Source organism: Mauremys reevesii, linkage group 24 (genome assembly GCF_016161935.1).
Source record: "Mauremys reevesii isolate NIE-2019 linkage group 24, ASM1616193v1, whole genome shotgun sequence".
Classification (NCBI taxonomy): domain Eukaryota; kingdom Metazoa; phylum Chordata; order Testudines; family Geoemydidae; genus Mauremys; species Mauremys reevesii.
The window spans coordinates 14,719,616-14,732,365 of NC_052646.1; the positions used below are offsets into that span (position 1 = coordinate 14,719,616).

Sequence of the window (12,750 nt, forward strand, 5' to 3'; positions counted from 1 at the left end):
TGAAAGTGATCATGAACTGATCATGATGAGTTTGTGATTCTAAGGAATTGGTAGGAGGGAAAACAGCACAATAAAGATAAAAGACGGCAGAGACTTTAGCAAACTCAGAGAGCTGGTAGGTAAGATCCCATGGGAAGGAAGTATAAGGGGGAAAAGAGTTTGAGAGAGCTGGCAGTTTTTCTTAGAGATGTAATTAAGGGAACAAGAGCAAACTATCCCACTTCAAAGGAAAGACAGGAAGTACAGCAACAGATCACCCTGTCTTACCCAGGAGATCTTCAATGATCTGAAACTCAAAAAAAAAAAAAAGAGTCCCACAAAAATTAGAAACTAGGTCAAACTACAAAGGATGAATATAAACAACTAACACAACTCTGTAGGGACAAAATTAGAAAGGCCAAGACACAAAACGCGATTAAACTAGCTAGAGACATACAGGGTAACAAGAAAACATTCTACAAATACATGAGAATCAACAGGAAGACCAGGGCAGGGTAGGCCCATTACTCAATGGGGGGAGAGGGGGAAACAGTAACAGAAAATGTGGAAATGGCAGAAGTGATGAACGACTTTGTTGTTTCGGTTTTCTCCAAAAAGGTGAGTAGCAATTGGACGTCTAACACAGTGAGTGCCAGTGAAAATGGGGTAGGATCGGAGGCTAAAATAGGGAAAGAACAAGTTAAAAATGACTCAGACAAGTTAGATGTCTTCAAGTCACCAGGGCCTGATGAAATGCATCCTAGAGATGTGGAGATGGATGGAGGGAGGGAGGGAAGGAGGGGTACATATGGAGATGGATGGAAGGAGGGGTACATATGGAGATGGAGGGAGGGAGGGAACGAGGGAGGGAGTGGTATATGTAAATAATACAGCAGGGCAAAGATTATCCAACAAGTTATTGGAATGTATTGGAGAAATTTTTTTTATTTCAGACAGTGGAGAAAGCTACTGGGGAGAGGCTGTTCTAGATTTGATTTTGACAAATAGGGAGGAACTGGTTGAATTTGAAAGCTCAAGGAGCTGACTGAGGAGATATCTGAGCCATTAGTGATTATCTCTGAAAAGTCATGGAAGACGAGAGAGATTCCGGAAGACTGGAAAAGGGCAAATCTAGTGCCCATCTATAAAAAGGGAAATAAGGACAACCTGGGGAATTACAGACCAGTCAGCTTAACTTCTGTACCCAGAAAGCTAATGGAGCAAATAATTAAGCAATCAATTTGCAAACATCTAGAAGATAATAAGGTGATAAATAACAATCAGCATGTATTTGTCAAGAACAAATTGTGTCAAACCAACCCGATAGCTTCCTTTGACAGCGTAACAAGACTTGTGGATGGGGGGAAGTGGTATTTGTGGTATATCTTGACTTCAGTAAAGCTTTTGATATTGTCTCGCATGACCTTCTCATAGACAAACTGGGGAAATGCAACCTAGATTGAGCTACTATGAGGTGGGTGCAAAACTGGCTGGAAAACTGTTCCCAGAAAGTAGTTATCAGTGGTTCACAGTCAAGCTGGAAGGGTATATCAAGGGGTCCTGCAGCGATCAGTTCTGGGTCCAGTTCTGTTCAATATCTTCATCAAGGATTTAGATAATGGCATAGAGAGTACACTTTGTGGATACCAACCTGGGAGGGGTTGCAAGTGCTTTGGAGGACAGGATTAAAATTCAAAATGATCTGGACAGACTGGAGAAATGGTCTGAAGTAAATAGGATGAAATTCAATAAGGACAAATGCAAAGTGCTCCACTTAGGAAGGAACAATCAGCTGCACATATATAAAATGGCAAATGACTGCCTAGGAAGGAGCACTGTGAAAGGGATCTGGGGGTCATAGTGGATCACAAGCTAAATATGAGTCAACAGTGTAACACTGCTGCAAAAAAAGCGAACATCATTCTGGGATGTATTAGCAAGAGTGTTGTAAGCAAGAAGACACGTGAAGTAATTCTTCCACTCTACTCCGCACTGATTAGGCCTCAGCTGGAGTATTGTGTCCACTTCTGGGTGCCACATTTCAGCAAAGATGTGGAGAAATTGGAGAAAGTCCAGAGAAGAGCAACAAAAATGATTAAAGGTCTAGAAAACATGACCTATGAGGGAAGTTTAAAAAAATTGGATTTGTTTAGTCTGGAGAAGAGAAGGTTGAGAGGGGACATGATAACAGTTTTCAAGTATGTAAAAGGTAGGAGGAGGGAGAAAAATTGTTGTTCTTAACCTCTGAGCGTAGGACAAGAAGCAATGGGGTTAAATTGCAGCAAGGGAGGTTTAGATTGGACATTACGAAAAACTTCCTGTCAGAGTGGTTAAGCACTGGAATAAATTGCCTAGGAAGATTGTTGAATCTCCATCATTGGAGATTTTTAAGAGCAGGTTGGACAAACACCTGTCAGGGATGGTCTAGATAATACTTAGTCCTGCCATGAGTGCAGGACACTGGACTAGATGACCTCTCATGGTACCTTCCAGTCCTACACTTCTATGATTCTATGTGGGCTGGCTGGAAGGATGGAGGAGTGTGTGTGTGGAGATAGATGTATAGATGGATACACGTGGGGATGGATGGATGGATGGAGGGGTACATGTGTGGATGGATGGATGCATGTGGAGATGTATGTATGTACAGATAGACAGATAGGAGAATGAAGGGATACATGTGAGGATAGAGGGGTACATGTGGAGATGGATGGATAGATGGACGGATGGATAGAGAGGTATATGTGGGAATGGATGGATGGATGGATATGTGTGGGAATGGATGGATGCATGTGGAGCTAGATGGATGGAGGGGTACATGGATGGATGCATGCATGCATGGATGGATGGATGTACAGATAGACAGATAGGAGAATGAAGGGATACATGTGAGGATAGATGGAGGGGTACATGTGGAGATGGACGGATAGATGGACGGATGGATGGAGAGGTATGTGTGGGAATGGATGGATGGATTTGGGTGGAGATGGATGGATATGTGTGGGAATGGATGGATAGATGCATGTGGGGTTGGATGCATGGATTCGTGTGAAGACAGATGGATGGATGGACTGAGAGTCATGTGTGGAGATGGATGTATGGATACATGTGGAACTGGATGGATGGAGAGGTATGTGTGGGATTGGATAGATGAATACATGGATAGATGGATGGATGAGATGTGTGTGGAGATGGAGGGAGGGGTACGTATACCTATTATATAGCTATCAGATCACTACACCTCCATACTCCATGAAGAAACCCTAAGTCGATAATGCCTGTAACACCACTGCAGCTGCCATCTGACAGTATTGTTACTATTTGTTAGTAAATATTCACCCTTTTAGTCCTTTACTTTCCATATATTTGATCCATTTATATATCAACTATGCTTTAGAATCTGTATGATATTAACAAAGGAGATGTTTGAATTCTGGGCCTTGTCCTATAAGTAACCCTAGTCACGTATTTTATCTATTAGGCTTTAATCTAATAATCTGTGGCATCTCCATGCCTACAGAACACCAGATATCCTTGAGTGCCTTAATCAGAGGCTAAAATAGGGAAAGAACAAGTTAAAAATGACTCAGACAAGTTAGATGTCTTCAAGTCACCAGGGCCTGATGAAATTTATCCTAGAATATTCAAGGAGCTGACTGAGGAGATATCTGAGCCATTAGCAATGATCTTTGAAAAGTCATGGAAGACGGGAGAGATTCCAGAAGACAGGAAAAGGGCAAATCTAGTGCCCATCTATAAAAAGGGAAATAAGGACAACCCGAGGAATTACAGACCAGTCAGCTTAACTTCTGTACCCAGAAAGATAATGAAGCAAATAATTAAGCAATCAATGTGCAAACATCTAGAAGATAATAAGGTGATAAGTAAGAGTCAGCATGTTTGTCAAGAACAAAACTTGTCAAACCAACCTGATAGCTTTCTTAGAGTAACAAACTTGTGGGTAGGAGGGAAGCAGTAGATATGGTACATCTTGATTTTAGTAAAGCTTTTTATACCGTCTCACATGACTTTCTCATAAACAAACTGGGAAATGCAACCTAAATGGAGCTATTAGAAGGTGGGTTCATAACTGGCTGGAAAACCGTTCCCAGAGAGCAGTTATCAGTGGTTTACAGTCATGCTGGAAGGGCATAACAAGTGGGGTCCCTCAAGGGATCAATTCTGGGTCCAGTTCTGTTCAATATCTTCATCCATGATTTCCATAATGGTAGAGAGAGTTCACTTATAAGCTGGGAGGGGTTGCAAGTGCTTTGAAGGACAGGATTAAAATTCAAAATGATCTGGACAAACTGAAGAAATGGTCAGAGGTAAATAGGATGAAATTCAATAAGGACAAATGCAAAGTGCTCCACTTAGCAAGGAACAATCAGTTGCACACATACAAAATGGGAAATGACTGCCCCGGGAGGAGTACTGCAAAAGGGATCTGGGGGTCATAGTGGATCACAAGCTAAATATGAGTCAACAGTGTAACACTGTTGCAAAAAAAGCAAACATCATTCTGGGATGTATTAGCAGGAGTGTTGTAAGCAAGACATGAGAAGTAATTCTTCCACTTTACTCTGCGCTGATTAGGCCTCAACTGGACTATTTTGTCCAGTACTGGGCACCACATTTCAGGAAAGATGTGGAGAAACTGGAGAGGGTCCAGAGAAGAGCAACAAAAATGATTAAAGGTCTAGAAAACATGACCTATGAGGGAAGATAAAAAAAACTAGGTTGTTTAGTCTGGAGAAGAGAAGGCTGAGAGGGGACATGATAACAGTTTTCAAGTACATAAAAGGATGTTACTAGGAGGAGGGAGAAAAATTGTTCTTCTTAACCTCTGAGGATAGGACAAGAAGCAATGGGCTTAAATTGCAGCAAGGGAGGTTTAGGTTGGACATTAGGAAAACTTCCTCAGGGAACTGATGGGCAAGGTCCCCTGGGAGAATAACATGACGGGGAAAGGAGTCGAGGAAAGCTGGCTGTATTTTAAAGAAACCTTATTGAGGTTGCAGGAACAAACCATCCCGATGTGTAGGAAGAAAAGTAAATATGGCAGGCGACCAGCTTGGCTCAACAGTGAAATCTTTGCTCATCTTAAACACAAAAAAACAGCTTACAAGAAGTGGAAGATTGGACAAATAACCAGGGAGGAGTATAAAAGTATTGCTCAGGCATGCAGGAGTGAAATTAGGAAGGCCAAATCATGCTTGGAGTAGCAGCTAGCCGGAGATGTTAGGAGTAACAAGAAGGGTTTCTTCAGATATGTTAGCAACAAGAAGAAAGTCAAGGAAAGTGTGGGCCCCTTGCTGAATGAGGGAGGGAACCTAGTGACAGAGGATGTGGAGAAAGCTAGTGTACTCAGTGCTTTTTTTGCCTCTGTCTTCACAGACAACGTCAGCTCCCAGACAGCTGCACTCTGCAGCACAGTATGGGGAGGAGGTGACCAGCTCTCTGTGGGGAAAGAAGTAGTTCAGGACTATTTAGGAAAGCTGGACGAGCACAAGTCCATGGGGCCGGATGCACTGCATCCGAGGGTGCTAAAGGAGTTGGCCGATGAGATTGCAGAGCCATTGGCCATTATCTTTGAAAAATCATGGCGATTGGGGAATATCCCGGATGACTGGAAAAAGGCTAATGTAGTGCCCATCTTTAAAAAAGGGAAGAAGGAAGATCCAGGGAACTACAGGCCAGTCAGTCTCACCTCAGTCCCTGGAAAAATCATGGAACAGGTCCTCAAGGAATCAATTCTGAACCACTTAAAGGAGAGGAAAGTGATCAGGAACAGTCAGCATGGATTCACCAAGGGCAAGTCATGCCTGACTAACCTAATTGCCTTCTATGATGAGATAACCGGCTCTGTGGATGAGGGGAAAGCAGTGGATGTGCTATTTCTGGACTTTAGCAAAGCTTTTGATACAGTCTCCCACAGTATTCTTGCCAGCAAGTTAAAGAAGTATGGGCTGGATGAATGGACGGTAAGGTGGATAGAAAACTGGCTAGATGGTCGGGCTCAACGGGTAGTGATCAATGGTTCCATGTCTAGTTGGCAGCCGGTATCAAGTGGGATACCCCAAGGGTCGGTGCTGGGGCTGGTTTTATTCAATATCTTCATTAACGATCTGGAGGATGGTGTGGACTGCACCCTTAGCAAGTTTGCAGATGACACTAAACTGGGAGGAGTGGTTGATACGCTGGAGGGTAGGGATAGGATACAGAGGGACCTAGACAAATTAGAGGATTGGGCCAAAAGAAATATGATGAGGTTCAACAAGGACAAGTGCAGAGTCCTGCACTTAGGACGGAAGAATCCCATGCACTGCTACAGACTAGGGACCGAATGGCTGGGCAGCAGTTCTGCAGAAAAGGACCTAGGGGTTACGGTGGACGAAAAGCTGAATATGAGTCAACAGTGTGCCCTTGTTGCCAAGAAGGCTAATGGCATTTTGGGTTGTATAAGTAGGGGCATTTCCAGCAGATCGAGGGGTGTGATCATTCCCCTCTATTCAGCACTGGTGAGGCCTCATTTGAAGTACTGTGTCCAGTTTTGGGCCCCACACTACAAGAAGGATGTGGATAAATTGGAGAGAGTCCAGCGGAGGGCAACAAAAATGATTAGGGGGCTGGAACACATGACTTATGAGGGGAGGCTGAGGGAACTGGGATTGTTTAGCCTGCAGAAGAGAAGAATGAGGGGGGGATTTGATAGCTGCTTTCAACTACCTGAAAGGAGGTTCCAAAGAGGATGGATCTAGACTGTTCTCAGTGGTAGAAGATGACAGAACAAGGAGTAATGGTCTCAAGTTGCAGAGGGGGAGGTTTAGGTTGGATATTAAGAAAAACTTTTTCACTAGTAGGGTGGTGAAGAACTGGAATGGGTTACCTAGGGAGGTGGTGGTATCTCCTTCCTTAGAGGTTTTTAAGGTCAGGCTTGACAAAGCCCTGGCTGGGATGATTTAGTTGGGTTTGGTCCTGCTTTGAGCAGGGGGTTGGACTAGATACCTCCTGAGGTCCCTTCCAACGCTGAGATTCTATGATTCTATGATTCCTGACAAGGTGGTTAAGCTTTGGAATATATTGACTAGGGAGGTTGTTGAATCTGTCACTGGAGATTTTTAAGAGCAGGTTGGAGAAACACCTGCCAGGGATGGTCTAGATAATACTTAGTCCTGCCATGAGTGCAGGGGACTGGACTAGATGATCTCTCAAGGCCCCTTCCAGTCCTATGATTCGATGAATATAGATCTAATGCTGATGTAAGCATTAAACCTGGGATTGATGAGGGATGATGTTTCCTAGGGGGAATCACTAGGGAAGAATGACTATGGTGGGGAAAGAAGGACCCACTGAGAGAGATTATCTTGAAGAACTGTAAATGATGATGCCTTCACACATGGATCAGTACAGATTTCCTCTGAAAGGAAATCCCATCAGAACAGATGGTTCTGGGTCAGGAAGACTGGAACAATGTGTATAGTGGGGGGGCTGAGAGCCATTGAACCAAACTGTAAACCCTGGATATGATGGAAACCACTTCAAGCCAGGGGGAGCTGCAGCACCCCCAGCACCCCTCATTCTGGGTGGGTTTTTGTGGCAAGGAGGGGTCTCTTTGTCTATATAATGACAGAAGGTTTGGAACTTAGTTGGGGGATGAAACTGCGCATCCCACCCGCTCCAGTGGAGAAGGTACATGGCCGCGGGATGGGGCTGGATCTGTTCTTGCTGTGCCGTGCACAGGGCTGTGTCGATTGCCGACTGAGGATTTTGGTTACAGAATTCCAGCTGACCCGCTTACGTGACAATCTCAAACCGCCATTAACTTCAGACACGCAACAATATCACCTCTGCCCCTCCTCTGCCAGCTGGGCCAGCTCCTCACCCCAGCCAGCCATGCACCAACTCTCCACCGCTCCCTCGCAGGCTTCACCCACCTCCCCACCCACAAACCTCCCCACCCCATCTGCCCCTGGCCCTGCCCCTTCTCCTCAGCCTGCCCCAGGCTCTGGGGTGGGGGACCAGCACGGAGCTCAGCTCAGGCAGCGTGACCCTCTCGTGTCCTCTGCCCAGCCATATGGCACTGTTAATGATCAATTTCTGCTGCACTTCAGGGAGTGGGGGTAGGATCAGAAAGGGGGGGGAGTGTGGATTGGGAAGGGGGCAGAGGGGTGTGGGATGTAGCATTGGGAGGGGGTGGGAGTGTGGGATCAGGGACTGGGGGAGAGGTGGGAACAGGGATTGGGGAGGGGTGGGGGACTGGAAAAGGGGGTGTTGGATCAGGGAAGGGGGGAGGGACCTGGGATCAGGGATTGGGAAGAGCGGGGGTGTGGAATATGGGGCCGGGGGAGGAGTGGGATCAGGGATTGGGGAGGGGCTGGGACATGGGATCAGGGATTGGGAAGGGGTGGGGTGTGGGATATCGGACTGGGGAAGGACATGGGATCAAGGTTTGGGGAGTGGCGGTGGCGTGGGATCTGGGATGGGGGTGGGGTGGGGTGTAGGATATGGGACAGGGGGAAGAGGAGGAACGTGGGATCAGGGATTGGGAAGGGGTAAGAAGGATATGGGACTGGGGGAGTTGTGGGATCAGGAATGGGGGAGGGGGTGGAATATGGGACATGGGGAGGGGTGGGATCAGGGATTGGGAAGAGGTGGGGTGTGGGATTTGGGACTGGGGAGGGATGGGATCAGGGATTGGGGAGGGTGGAATATGGGACTGGGGAGGGTGGGATCAGGGATTGGGAAGGGGTGGGGTGTGGGATTTGGGACTGGGGAGGGTGGGATCAGGGATTGGGAAGAGGTGGGGTGTGGGATTTGGGACTGGGGAGGGATGGGATCAGGGATTGGGGAGGGTGGAATATGGGACTGGGGAGGGTGGGATCAGGGATTGGGAAGAGGTGGGTGTGGGATTTGGGACTGGGGAGGGTGGGATCAGGGATTGGGAAGAGGTGGGGTGTGGGATTTGGGACTGGGGAGAGATGGGCTCAGGGATTGGGGAGGGGGTGGAATATGGGACTGGGGAGGGGTGGGAAGGATATGGGACTGGGGGAGTTGTGGGAAGGATATGGGACTGGGGGAGTTGTGGGATCAGGAATGGGGAACGGTGGGCGGATTGGAGATGGGGGTGTTGGATCAGGGAAAGTAGGAGGGATTGGGGAGAGGGCAGGGGCGTGGGTGGGATCAGGGATCTCCCAATCATGGGGGACATGGCACTGAGCGTGGGCACTGGTTGGGGCAGGGAGTGGGATGTGGGATTGGGGCAGGAGCGACCTGCGGCCCAGCTCCCCCGCGACTCACCGTCTTTCTCAGCCATCTCCTTGCCGCGATTAATGATTGACTGGAGCCAGTGGGCCGGGCCAGACAGACCCCGCTCCCCTGGCACCCGGCAAGTCCTGCACCCTGGGGACAGAGAGCACAGCGGGGCGGTGACTACAGGGTTCCCAGCCCTGGCTGGTGCCAGCGCAGGACTCCTGGGCTCTGAGATGCTGCCCGGAGACCCCAAATCCCCTGCCTCTGCAGGCCTGGACACACAGGGATGGCTTGCCCGGCGCTGAGGTGTAGTCACCTCTCGGGCAGGGCAGCTGGGGAACAGCTGCACCTAATGCCTCATGGGGATGGCTCACCCGGTGCTGACATGCAGCCACCTCTGGGATGGGGCCCGATTCTGTGCTGTCCAAGTTCCACGTACTGAGCCACATCCCCTGCAAGCCCATGGGGCAGGCACTGGCTGTGGGAGCCGCCCTGCGGGGAGACAACCACAGCGTCCAGCCAGCCACTGCCAAGCCTGCACTGCTGTTTTGGCAATGGGCAGCGCTGGAAAAAACATTCCCCCTTGCGCCTTTCCATCTGCCCATCCCCCATCCAGCCACCCACCCATCCCCCCATGCACCCCTCTCCATCCACCCATGCACCCCTCCATCCACCCATCCCCCCCACTCACCCCTCCATATACCCATCCCCCAACCAGCCACCCACCCATCCAACCACGTACCCCTCCATCCACCCAGCCCCATCCAGCGACCCACCCATCCCCCATGCACCCCTGCATCCACCCATCCCCCATCAAGCCACCTACCCATCGCCCCACACACCCCTCCATCACCACATGCACCCATTCCCCCACACACTCCTCCAACCACCCATCCCCCATCCATCCACCCACCCATTGCACCATGCACCCCTCCATCCACCCATCCCCCATCCAGCCACCCACCCTCCCGCCATGCACCCCTCCATCCAACCATTCCAGATCCAGACACCCAGCCATTCCCCCCATACTCCTCGTCACCCATCCTTCCACCCACCTATCCTCCGCCACACCTCTCCAACCACGCATGCATCCCCCCACATGCCCCTCCATCCACCCATTGACCCCAGGCACCCCACCCCCCATTCTTCCTCACACCCCTCTATCCATCCATCCACCCACCCACCCCACACACCCATCCCCCACCCCGATGTCTGTGCACCCATCCCCCAAAGGGTGGAGTGATCTGGGTGTGGTGCCCAAGGAGGGCAGGAGATTTGGGGCACAGTGCCCAGTGGGGGTCAGTATGGGGAATGGGTATCTGAGTGTTGTGCCCTGAAGGTGGGTGATGTGGGTGCGGTGCCAAGGGGGTCCAGGATGGGAGGTGTCTGGGGCACAGTGCCTTGGGCAAGATGCCCAGGGTGGGGGTGCCCAGAGGGGTGTCCAGGAGCAGTGTGGGGCTGTCTGGGGTGGGATTGTCTGGGGCACAGTGCCTTGGACAAGATGCCCAGAGTGGGGGTGCCCAGGGCGGGGTTGTCCGGGGCATGAGTGTCCGCAGCACAGTGCCCGAGGCGCGGTGCCCGGGGCGCGGTTCATGGGGCGGGGCTGCCAGGGTGGGGGTGTCTGGGGCACAGTGCCTTGGGTGTGGGTGCCCAGGGGGGTGCCCAGGACCAGTGCCTGGGGGGGCGGATGTCCAGGGCGGGGGTGTCTGCAGCACAGTGCATTGGGCGAGATGCCCAGGGTGGGAGTCCCCGGGGGGTGTCCAGGAGCAGTGCCCAGGGTGGGGGTGTCCGGGGCGGGGGTGTCCAGGGCACAATGGCTTGGGCGAGATGCCCAGGGTGTGGGTGCCCGGGGGGGTGTCCGGGATCAGTGCCCGGGGTGTGGATGTCCGGGGCGGGGGTATCTCGGGCACAGTGCCTTGGGAGAGATGCCCAGGGTGCGGGTGTCCGGGGGGGGGGGGGCCGGGAGCAGTGCCCAGGGTGGGGGTGTCCGGGGCGGGGGTGTCCAGGGCACCGTGCCTTGGGCGAGATGCCCAGGGTGCGGGTGCCCGGGGGGGTGTCCGGGATCAGTGCCCAGGGCGGGGTGTCCGGGGCGGGAGCAGTGCCCGGGGCGGGGTGTCCGGGGGTGTCCGGGATCCGTGCCCAGGGTGGGGGTGTCCGGGGCGGGGGTGTCCGGGATCAGTGCCCGGGCCGGGAGGTCCCTTACCGGTGACACGCCCTGGGCTCCGGCTGGCTGCGGGCTCACCGTGCAGCTGGCCGGGGCTGGGCACGGCCCGGCATGGCGCGGGGCGCCGGGGGTACCCGGCCCAGGCGGCAGCTGAGCGGGGCGATGGTTCACCTGGGGCGGACGGAGCCGGGGGCCCGGGAGGGGAGCGCGGGGCTGGGGGCGGGGCCGGGCAGGGCTGCCCAATGGGAGTGGCCGCTCCAGGACACCTGTGCACACCCCCCACGGGCGGGGTGGGGGGTCAGGGGACTGGGGGACCAGGCTACACACAGCACATGTGGGAGGGGAAGACGGAGCTGGAGGGGAGTGGGGGGGGGTCTAGCGGTTGGGGGGATGGGGGTTCTGGGAGCCAGGACTCCTGGGTTCCATCCCAGCTCTGGGGGGAGGGCCCTGCCAGGAAGCCCCGCCCCTCGCAGTCCGTGGGGCTGCCAGCCCCCCCTCCCTTTTCCTGGCAGTGTCGCTTCCCGCTGCCGCCTCCCTTCGCTCAATGGGACCATTGTGTCCTGTGCACCTCGGGGCTCCCGTTCGCCTGCGCAGGGGCTGGGAGGAGGGGAGCGGGGGCGGCAGCTGGCAAACCTGCTCCAGCTGGGTCCCAAGCTGCTGGCTGCGAGGCCTGGCGTTTTCCAGGGGAGGAGCGCACGCTCTACTGTCCCCCTCCCGCCCCTTCAACCCCGGGTATAGAGGGGAAACTGAGGCACGGTGAACTCAGGAGTCCCGGCTCCCAATCTCTGCTCTAACCACAAAGCTGTACATCGACTAACAAGGGGCCACATTCATCAGTGGACTCCTAGCAGAGGCTTATGTTGACTTAACATTAATTTGCGACCCTGGAAAGGCTGCACCACGAAGTGTCTCCTCTTACAGCCCGATGTAACTCAGGAGTGACCCCATTGCAGTCACTGGAGCAAGTTCGCCTCTTATAACCCTGGTGTAAATCAGGAGTGACCCCATTGCAGTCACTGGAGCCAGTTTGCCTCTTATAACCCTGGTGTAAATCAGGAGTGACCCCATTGCAGTCACTGGAGCCAGTTCGCCTCTTGTAACCCTGGTGTAAATCAGGAGTGACCCCATTGCAGTCACTGGAGCCAGTTCGCCTCTTATAACCCTGGTGTAAATCAGGAGTGACCCCATTGCAGTCACTGGAGCCAGTTCACCTCTTGTAACCATGGTGTAAATCAGGAGTGACCCCATTTCAGTCACTAGGGTGGATCCCCCTCTCGGTATCACTGGTGTAAATCAGGAGTAACCGTCTGGTGGCACCTGGTATTGACACTGATGCATGTGACTGCAGCCTGCCC

The 12,750-nt window shown here is 52.1% G+C and overlaps 1 protein-coding gene across 6 annotated transcripts in view; it reads right to left on the bottom strand.

The window, feature by feature from the left end:
• The window catches only part of HPN (hepsin), a 32,191-nt gene extending 20,148 nt beyond the window's left edge, over window positions 1-12,043 (bottom strand). For 3 of the 6 annotated variants that reach the window (XM_039512267.1, XM_039512272.1, XM_039512273.1), the window contains exons 1-3: window positions 11,435-11,640; window positions 9,606-9,723; window positions 9,280-9,381 (exon numbers count right to left, since the gene is read on the bottom strand). In XM_039512267.1, the coding sequence (XP_039368201.1) occupies window positions 9,280-9,381; window positions 9,606-9,618 (115 nt within the window). In that variant the 5' untranslated portion in view covers window positions 9,619-9,723; window positions 11,435-11,640. The other 3 variants (XM_039512271.1, XM_039512270.1, XM_039512269.1) reach the window with 3 other exon arrangements.
• Window positions 12,044-12,750: the final 707 nt, after the last annotated feature.